Source organism: Brassica oleracea, chromosome C8 (assembly GCF_000695525.1).
Source record: "Brassica oleracea var. oleracea cultivar TO1000 chromosome C8, BOL, whole genome shotgun sequence".
Classification (NCBI taxonomy): domain Eukaryota; kingdom Viridiplantae; phylum Streptophyta; class Magnoliopsida; order Brassicales; family Brassicaceae; genus Brassica; species Brassica oleracea.
Window position 1 is genome coordinate 12279669 of NC_027755.1, and position 10441 is coordinate 12290109.

General features: G+C 44.7%; 1 protein-coding gene across 1 annotated transcript; it reads left to right on the plus strand.

Annotated features, from left to right (window-relative positions):
- The first annotated feature begins 3250 nt into the window (after positions 1-3250).
- LOC106308667 (DNA-binding protein HEXBP-like) lies at positions 3251-3823 on the plus strand. Its single transcript, XM_013745805.1, has 2 exons — positions 3251-3524; positions 3612-3823. Exons 1-2 carry the CDS (start codon positions 3251-3253, stop codon positions 3821-3823), a joined length of 486 nt encoding a protein of 161 aa, XP_013601259.1.
- The last annotated feature ends 6618 nt before the right edge of the window (positions 3824-10441 follow it).

Consider the following 10441-nt stretch of genomic DNA (forward strand, 5'->3'; position numbering starts at 1 on the left):
TTCAGCTATGATGGGTCTAGATATCACATAAATGATCTGATTGATTCTCATGTTAAATCAGAGAATTCGTGACAATAAAGAGGTAAATCAGAGAAAAATAATAAAAGGCACAACCCTAGAGCAATTAAGTCACTAAAAATTAGTTGGAGAGATGAGAGCGGGAAAAAAATTTTAAGAAGAAAAAAAGACAGTAGGGCAGACTCGCTTTTGACTTCAACTAAAGTCGGTTTCGTTGTTCTGAAAAGGATACCCGTTCTAATTCGATACATATGTCATCTGATCAGGATATACTTGACCACCGTTAAGATCTCGATACAAACTTGTAACGACCCAATTCCTCAGGCCCGGCAAAACTAAAACAATTTACAGGAAACTCTAGGTGGGTTCCTATTTAAACAGAGCTAGTCTATTAGTTTATTCGGAAAAAGTCTAAGGCGTCGAACCTCTGCAGATCTTAACCCGTCAGAGAGAGATATTGGCCAACTGTTTCAGCCACCGTCGACTGAGATCAGATCCGTCACGCCGCCGCCGTCGCACGCCCTAGGTAATCCGCGAACCGCCTTTTCTAATTGGTTAAGTGTTGGCCGTTTAGTAAATCGTCGATATCTCTCTAACCATTGGGTTTCTCGCGATTCAAGGCCACCAGTGTGTTCGTGACGTCGAGACGAGTCCGGGGCAGGAGTTTCCGCCGGAGAGCCGCCGCGACGCGCCCACACGCGCAGGAGGAAGATTCACGCGTGAATCTCACCCGCCACCGTCTCCGCCGGACGTTCGCCGGAGCCACCGCAGCCGGCCACCGTCCGTTCGCCGCCGGGAAGCCGCTGCCGCATCGCCGCCGCGTCTCCGCCGCCGCCGGGGATATTGCGGTAAGCCACCATCGTCGTTGGCCGCCGCCGGCGACCGGTCTACGGCGACTCGCCGGTAACTCGGTGACTCGGCCGAGTTGACTCAACGAGTCAAGCCGTTGACCAGTCAAGCCGGTTCGGTTAATCAATTGATTTTATTGTTGATTAAACCGATAGGTTATTGGGAATTGGTTTGGTTTGGATTAAACGGTTTGGATTAAACCGATTTGACATCGATTTGAATCTGGTCCAATTGAAATCAAACTCGGTTAAGGAAAACCGGGTAGTTCAATTCGATTTAAATTTGGTCAAGGGTTGACCGGCTTGGGTCAGAGTTGACCGGGTTGACCTTTGACCAGCGGGTTGACTTTTTGACCAGATCGTCGGTTATCCGTTTTGGACCGTTCGAAGTGCGTTCTGACTCGATTTTTCGCCCTGATTTCAGATTTGGAGTTTGTTTGAGCAGCTGGAGTTCATAGCTATCACTTTTCCACATTGCTAAGGTGAGGGTCTATTCCGTAAATCCCGTAGGGCGGGGGCTCAGAGACGTCTGGGCTAGCGACGCAGATTGTGTGGGGCGTGGGTGCAGAGACGTTTGCATTCGACGCAGCTTTGGAAGGCGGGGGTTCAGAGACAGACTGTACTAGCGACGTAGCGTATGTATATATATATTTGTATGAGGAGATGCGGGGTGTATGGACTAGCTATATGCTATCATCGCATTGTTTGTCTTGTGTTTGTGTGATGCTTTAGGCGTCTTGTTTGTTCATGTTAGAGATAAACTTCCATAGTGGGAGTTCTATTACTCAAGTCAGTGGTTTGCGTATTTAGCATCCCATACCTCACGGAGTAACTCCCATGTTACTCACCCCTCCTATTCTTTCCCCTTTCAGGTGAGACTGACGAGCATGAGTGATTGCTATCGGACTGGTGCTTTGGGAGTTTTATTTCTGTCTTTTTCAAACTTGCGGATTTTATGTCTTTATCGATATTTTCGGGATTTATTATGTTATTTGGATTTATGGCTATTTATTGGATTAAAGACTTTGGAGTTGGCTTTTGAGAAGTAATAAATGGAGATTTCAGACTTTTTATTTATTTAAGTATTTCGGAAAATACGGGTGTTACAATTTGGTATCTGAGCGGGGTTTGGTCCCGGCTCTGACCTGGGATGGTGATTTGCGGGACTTGATTTTTATCGATTTCAGACGATTTTTAAAATATTTATGGGAATATGAGGATTTTAAAAATAAAAGTAAATAGCACCTTTCTGTTTGGCATTATGTCTTGAATCGTTAGTGTTCGGTTTCGGCAGAAGTTAATTGAGTTGCTATTTCTTTCAGATGCCGCCACGTAAGAGAGTTGTTCGCACTCAGGCCGCTAGTGCTTCTCGAGAGGGTGGAGATGAGCATGTGCCGCCACCAGTTCCACCGATTGATCAGGATGCCCTTAGGCAGATGGTGCAGGATTCTGCCAGACAGGCCGCACAAGAGGCTGTTCAGCAAGCTGTCCAGGAGGCTGCTAGAGTAGCTGCACAGGAAGTGGTTAGGCAGATGGCTGCAGCTCAGCAGGGTAAGCAGATTCCGCCAGTTCAGGTTCAGGGGCATCAGCAGCCCCCTATTCAGCCGGTTCCACCTGTTCAAATTCAGGGACAGCAGCAGCCCTCTATTCAGTAGGTTCCAGGGGTTTTCCAGGTTCAACCACCAGCGCCACCCGTTCTTCTAGGGCAAGTTCCTGAGGTTGCGCCACCCGTTCTTCCAGGACAGGTTCCTGAAGTTGATGAGACGCTTATGCGGGTAATGAGACAGATGAAAAATGTGGATTTGGAGACTTTTGGGGGAACAGTAGACCCTGGAGCGGCCTATAATTGGAATTATAGGCTGGCTTCATGTCTACAGACTATAAATTGTCCGTTGCGCCTTTGCCTTAATATTGAAGAGTTGTATTTACGTGGGGATGCATTAGTATGGTGGGATGGAGTGCGATCGATGCGTGATGGCGACATCATCTATGAGTATTTCCTCATTGCATTCGACAAGAAGTACTTTCCCAAAGAAGCGTTGCACCAGAAGAGGAATGCTTTTGAGCACCTGAGGCAGGGTACTAGGAGTGTCAGGGAGTACGAGCGGGAGTTTTGCCAACTCTGCTTGTTTGCTGGTAATAATTTCGATCAGGAAGACTTGATCAGGAGGTTCTTAGATGGTATGCGAGTCGATCTCCGCGGCAGGTGCAGTATGGTTACTTATACCAGTTTGGAGGATCTGGTAGAGAAGGCTGTTGTGCAGGAGGCATGTATTGCAGAGGAGTAGAAGTACTCTAAGGCTCCACCTAGGACTGGAAGAACTACGGAGCCACAGAAGAGGACTTGGGACCAGTCAAACATCCAGTGCTTCTACTATGGAAAGATGGGGCATTTGAGTAGGAATTGTCGGAGTAATCCAATGGGTGCACGGGCAGGACCAGCAGGACCAGCGGCACCAGCAGCACAAACAGCACCAGTAGCACGGGGAGCGCAGGCAGCACCAGCTACAGCATACGCACCAGGAGCTTGCTTCACTTGTGGCCAGTTTGGCCATATCTCTCGGTTTTGCCCGACTAAAGGGCATGGGGCCAAGCGTCAAGCCATCACTCCGCGTGTTTATGCTCTAGGAGAGGCCAATGGAGCTGAGCTGATAGCCGGTATGTATCTTTATCATACTCGTATGTTTTTGAGTAATTGTTTTTTGGTGGATATCATGTGTAGTTAGAAAAGAAAATTGTGTGTAGGATCGGTTTCTTTTGGAGGTGAGGTAGCTCACACTCTATTCGACACGGGAGCTTCTCACAGCTTCGTGAGTTCGCGTTTGGCTAAGTCTTGGCCTTTTCGAGGTGTCTTTGAGCCGAAGGTAAGCAGATTCAGACAGCCGGTACTGAGAGATTGGGGACCACTGGTGTTCATCGAGATGTACAAGTCCTACTGGGAGGAGTCGATTTCATAGGAGACCTAGCAGAGATGGAGATGGATTACTACGATTTCATACATGGGATGGATTGGCTGTCACGGCATCAAGTGGTGCTAGATTGCATGCGAGCGAAAGTATATACTCCTAGAGGAGATGGAAATATATCATTCCCATGCATCCAGGCTTACCGAGGAATTTATGTTGTTTCCATGTTGCATGCTGAAGACTTATTGGAGAGAGGAGCAGAGGGATTTCTGGCGACTATTTCGATGGCTAAGGATGATGGACATCCTGAGCTGCAGGATATTCCAGCAGCTGCAGAATTTCAGGATGTATTTGAGGCCTTAAAAGGGCCACCACCAGCCAGAGGAGATGTTCTCAGTATTGAGTTGGAACCAGGGACAGCACCGGTTTTGCGGGCTCCATACCGTTTAGCACCAGCAGAGATGGCTGAACTGAAAATGCAGTTGGAGGAGTTATTGAGTAAGGGTTTCATCAGACCTAGTACTTCACCGTGGGGAGCGCCGGTATTGTTTGTCAAGAAGAAAGATGGGAGTTTCAGACTTTGTATCGACTACAGAGGTTTGAACAAAGTGACCATCAAGAATAAGTATCCGCTTCCCCGTATCGATGAGTTATTGGACCAGTTGCAGGGAGCTTCATGGTTTTCAAAAATTGACTTGGCATCGGGTTACCACCAGATTACGATAGCAGATGAGGATGTGCGGAAGACGGCTTTCCGTACCCGTTATGGACATTATGAGTTTGTGGTGATGCCATTTGGGTTGACGAATGCACCTGAAGCATTCTTGAAGCTTATGAACGATGTGTTTCGCGAGCACTTGGATAAGTGTGTGATTTTTTCATCGATGATATCTTGATCTATTCTCGGAGCAGAGAGGAGCATGCAGAGCATCTGCGGATTGTGTTGGATAAGCTCAGGGATCATCAGCTGTTTGCCAAGCTGAGTAAGTGTAGCTTCTGGCAGAGGAAGATTGAATTTTTGGGTCATGTTATTTCAGAGGCAGGAGTTGCAGTAGATCCGTAGAAGATTACTGCAATATCAGAGTGGCCTACACCTAAGAGTGCCACCGAGATTCGTAGCTTTCTGGGTTTAGCTGGAGACTACAGAAATTTTGTGAAGGATTTTGCCAGTATCGCGAAACCGTTGACACGGTTAACAAGCAAAGACACCAAGTTTGATTGGACAGATGCTTGTATGGAGAGCTTTACTGAGCTGAAACGAAAGTTGACAGATACGTCAGTGTTGGTACTACCGAGACCGGGGGTACCTTATAAGGTTTATACAGATGCGTCAGGTACTGGTTTGGGTTGTGTATTGATGCAGAATGGTCATGTTATTGCTTATGCATCATGTCAGTTGAGGCCTCACGAGGTCAACTACCCTACTCATGATTTGGAGTTAGCAGTAGTTGTTTTTGCGCTAAAGATTTGGAGGTCCTATTTGTATGGAGAGAAAGTTCAGATCCTCACGGACCACCAGAGTCTGAAGTACATATTTACTCAGGTGGACCTAAATCTGAGACAGCACAGATGGATGGAGTTGTTAGCAGACTACAACCTGGATATTATGTATCATCCAGGTATGACCAATCAGGTGGCAGATGCTTTGAGTAGACGCAGGAACGATGTTTCAGGAACCAAGGAGGTTCAGGAGCTGACTGCCGGTCTTGAAGCATTGGAGCCGGTAGATTTATTATGGAGGATACGCAGAGCTCAGGATAGTGATGATGCTTTGGTTAAGCAGATTGAGATCGAGAGTATTGGATATCATACAGCTTTGAGTGGGATGTACATGTACCGGAACAGAGTCTGTGTGCCAGATGATAAGCTGTTAAGGAAGGAGATTTTACAGCAAGCACATAATTCGCGTTTTTCGATCCACCCAGGAAATACCATGATCTACAGAGATTTGAAGTGCTACTACCAGTGGCCTTGTATGAAGAAAGATGTGGCTACATTTGTATCGCGGTGTCAGACATGTCAGATGGTTAAGGCTGAGCATCAGGTGCCTAGCCGGTTATTGCAGAACCTGCCGATGCCAGAGTGGAAATGGGACATGGTGACTATGGATTTTGTGTATGGGCTTCCGGTAACCTTTGGTGGGAGGAATGCTATTTGGATGATCGTGGATAGACTTACCAAATCTGCTCATTTCATAGCGATAAAGAAAACAGACGGAGCCGATCAGTGGGTGCAGATTTACCTTACAAATATTGTGAGGTTAAATGGAGTTCCTGTCAGTATTGTATCGGATAGGCATACCAATTCACATCTACATTCTGGAGAGCATTTCAGAAGGCGCTTGGGACAAAAGTTCATATGAGTACAGCCTATCATCCGCAGACAGATGAACAGTCAGAGAGGACTATTCAGACATTAGAGGATATGCTTAGGACTTGCGTCCTGGATTGGGAAGGAAACTGGGGAAAGTATTTACCTATAGCAGAATTTGCCTACAACAACAGCTATCATTCGAGTATTGGGATGGCACCATATGAGGCAGAAGTGGGAGAGCGGCGAGATTTAGAACAAGCAATGGTTCATGAAACAGTAAAGCACGTGAAGATGCTTAAGACTCGGCTTAAGGAAGCCCATGACCGCCAGAAGAACTATGCAGATAAGCGCCGTAAGGACTTGGAGTTTAAGGTAGGAGACTTAGTGTACCTGAAAATGAGGACATTCCAAGGAGGATCTAAGACTCGGAAGCAAAAGAAGCTTAAACAGAGATATATAGGACCATACCCAATTGTGGAGCGGATTGGAGCAGTGGCTTACATATTGCGGTTATCAGCAGAGTTGTCAGATTTCCACGATGTGTTCCATGTGCCAGTTTTAAGGAAAGTTGTGAGAGAACCAGAGCTTATTTTGCAGCAGCCACCCAGTGATCGTGAGAAAAATTTGTATGCACCTTGTCAGCGAGTTGAGATTTTAGATCGGCAAGTGAAAGCTGTTCAGGGGATGATGACCAGTTTAGTTAAAGTTCGTTGGGAGAGAGACGGGATCCAAGAGGAAACCTGGGAGGCCGAGACTCAGATGAGGATTGATTATCCGGAGCCTTTTTTCAGGACAATATTGGACAGTCGGTTCAGGAGCCGAATTCGGGGACGAATTCCCTATTGGTGGGGGAGAATTGTAACGATCCAATTCCGCAGGCTCAGCAAAGCCCAATCAATTTGCAGGAAACCCTAGGTGAGTTCCTATTTAAACAGAGCTAGCTTATTAGTTTATTCAGAAAAAGTCTAAGGGGTCGAACCTCTGCAGATTTTGAGCCGTCAGAGAGAGATATTGGCGAACTGTTTCAGCCACCGTCGACTGAGATCAGATCCGTCACGCCGCCGCCGTCTCACGCCCTAGGTAATCCGCGAACCGCCTTTTCCGATTGGTTAAGTGTTGGCCGTTTAGTAAATCGTCGATATCTCTCTAACCATTGGGTTTCTTGCGATTTCGAGGCCACCAGCGTGTTCGTGACGTCGAGACGAGTCTCGGGCAAGAGTTTCAGCCGGAGAGCCGCCGCGACGCGCCCACACGCGCAGGAGGAAGATTCGCGCGTGAATCTCACCCGCCACCGTCTCCGCCGGACGTTCGCCGGAGCCACCGCAGCCGGCCACCGTCTGTTCACCGCCGGGAAGCCGCCACCGCATCACTGCCGCGTCTCCGCCGCCACCGGTGATTTGCCGGTAAGCCACCGTTGTTGTTGGCCGCCGCCGGCGACCGGTCTCCGGCGACTCGCCGGGAACTCGGTGACTCGGCCGAGTCGACTCAGCGAGTCAAGCCGTTGACCAGTCAAGCCGGTTTGGTTTGGTTTGTTCAATTGATTTTCGGTTTGATTGGTTATTGGGAATTGATTCCTGGTTTGGATTAAACCGATTTGAAATCGATTTGAATCTGGTCCAGTTGAAATCGAACTCGTTTAAGGAAAACCGGGTGTTCAATTCGATTTCAATTTGGTCAAGGGTTGACCGGCTTGGGTTAGAGTTGACCGGGTTGACCTTTGACCAGTGGGTTGACTTTTTGACCAGATCGCCGGTTATCCGTTTTGGACCGTTCGAAAGGCATTCTGACTCGATTTTTCGCCCTGATTTCAGATTTGGGGTTTTTTTTGAGCAGCTGGAGTTCATAGCTATCACTTTTTCACATTGCTAAGGTGAGGGTCTAATCCGTAAATCTCGTACCAGTATAGAATTCTCTCTATCGTAGTTTAGATTTCGAATCATGATCCGTCTGTTTGAATTGAGTCTGTTTGAGTCTTGATTGTTAGTTCGTTCATTCATTGTAAACTGGAACTAGGGGTCTAGAGGATTCAACCGTTGATTTGATTGTGTGATGTTAAGAGATGCGATATATATATTTATGTATACATAGTTATGAGTAGGGACTATGTGAGTGGGCGGGGGTCCAGAGATGTCTGGACTAGCGACACAACTTTGGTGGGCGCGGGCTCAGTGACGTCTAGGATAGCGACGCAGATTGTGTGGGGCGTGGGTGCAGAGACGTTTGCATTTGACGCAGCTTTGGAGGGCGGGGTACAGAGACAGACTGTACTAGCGACGTAGCGTATGTATATATATATCCGTATGAGGAGATGCGAGGTGTATGGACTAGCTATATGCTATCATCGCATTGTTTGTCTTGTGTTTGTGTGATGCTTTAGGCGTCTTGTTTTTTCATGTTAGAGCTAAACTTTTATAGTGGGAGTTCTATTACTCAAGTCAGTGGTTTGCGTGTTTAGCATCCCATACCTCACGGAGTAACTCACATGTTACTCACCCCTCCTATTCCTTCCCCTTTCAGATGAGACTGGCGAGCAGGAGTGATTGCTATCGGACTGGTGCTTTGGGAGTTTTATTTCTGTCTTTTTCGGACTTGCGGATTTTATGTTTTTATCGATATTTTCGGGATTTATTATGTTATTTGGATTTATGGCTATTTATTGGATTTACGACTTTGGAGTTAACTTATGAGAAGTAATAAATGGAGATTTCAGACTTTTTATTTATTTAAGTATTTCGGAAAATACGGGTGTTACAAAACTTTTTAAATTTCTGCCCGAACTGTTATAACCAGAAAATTAAAATGAAAATATTCTATAGAAAAGGGTCATATAAAACAAACAAGTTGACAAAAAAAAAAAAAAAGACAAACAAAATTAATAAACAAAACAAATGGTTGGAAAAGAAAACTTACAATAAATAAAAGCACCACCTCCAAAACAGCCATTAACATAAAAGTAGTATAAAAAGACTATTCTGATATGCAGCCGAGTCACTAGAAAGTTAATAACAATGTTGGGTTTTTTAAATATATCAACTATTTTAACCACATCTTCACGGTCATGACAAAAAAATTGGGTATATGCAGTTTTTTTCACTAACTCTACCAGTTTCATTAATAAAATCAATACTTTAGGTTTTCAAGTAAATAATCCTATGATTCACTACAAATTCTTACACTCACAAACATGGTAGGATCCAGGCAGTCCAGTGAAACATTTGCCTTGATCTCCAAAAACTTTTACAAAAATTTTGCATAAGAATAGATCCCAATAATGAAAAAAAAAATTACTTAGATTTTTAAGATATCTTTCAATCCCCCAAAATCTCAATCCAGCCAGTCGTGAATGATTAAAACAAAAATCATGATAGTATTAAAACTTAGATTTTTTTTTGTTTTACCCATTATCACACTATTTGATCAGAAAGAAAACAACTAATTATATCTATTCATGATATATTTCACTTACTAATATACTTTTTCTTTTACCAAAACTATTGTAAATCTTAAGATTGCAAAATTTATTTTGAGTACATGAAGATATTTTGTTCAAGCGATGCGTAATAATCCAATAATCCAATAATCCAAAGATATAATATGTAATTTAGTTAGCTTTAATTTTAGTTTTGTGCATTTAAAAAAAAAGCATAATTTTCAAAATTAATTCAACAGTAAATTAACACTAATAAACTGCTATATATTATGTTATATTTGAAAAAATACTTTTTAATACTATTTTATTATATTTAAGATAAATTTTATTACTATTCTCACAATAATTTTTTACCTATTTAATGAAGAGAAACACAACTTCAATTCTACTGATGCCAAAAAAAAAACCCTTCAATTCTACTGTAACATTTTGGGTCGAGTCTAAAAAAATCCATTTGCTAGAGATTTCAAAAAGAGAAACATAACTAGTTCCCAAAACAAAGAGACTAAGTGAAGTCCTCCCAAAACAAAATCCCGCCTGCCACCTTTACGCCGTCAACTTGCTCCGCTGCAGAACACCCGCCTCCGTCGTCTCCTGTCACCGACTGTTGTCTCTAGTGTCCAAGTCATCGATACCAGGACCCTAGTCTCCGCCTTCTCAAGTTTCCTGACTTTAACCACATACAATCTCATCAAGTCATGCCGAGTCGTGGCATAAGTGACTATCATGACCGCATGGCATATAGTGCTAGAACGGGCCAATGGGCGGTGAGAGGATAGTCACAAAGGAAGCTGTGGGACAGTATCCTAACATGAGGTATCCGCAGGACTGGCCAACGCGAGGTGCGATGTCTGTGAGCGAGTCCTAACTCATGTTGTAGGCACAGGTGGGTAACCCACAAATTGATAATTGGTGGAAGCAAGCGG

What these genes read in the sequence shown, in the direction of transcription:
- LOC106308667 (XM_013745805.1), top strand. Translation starts at nt 3,251, where the DNA reads ATGGGGCATTTGAGTAGGAATTGTCGGAGTAATCCAATGGGTGCACGG. An exon ending in TGGAGCTGAGCTGATAGCCG is followed by an intron (nt 3,525 to 3,611) that starts GTATGTATCTTT and finishes AATTGTGTGTAG; the next exon opens with GATCGGTTTCTTTTGGAGGT.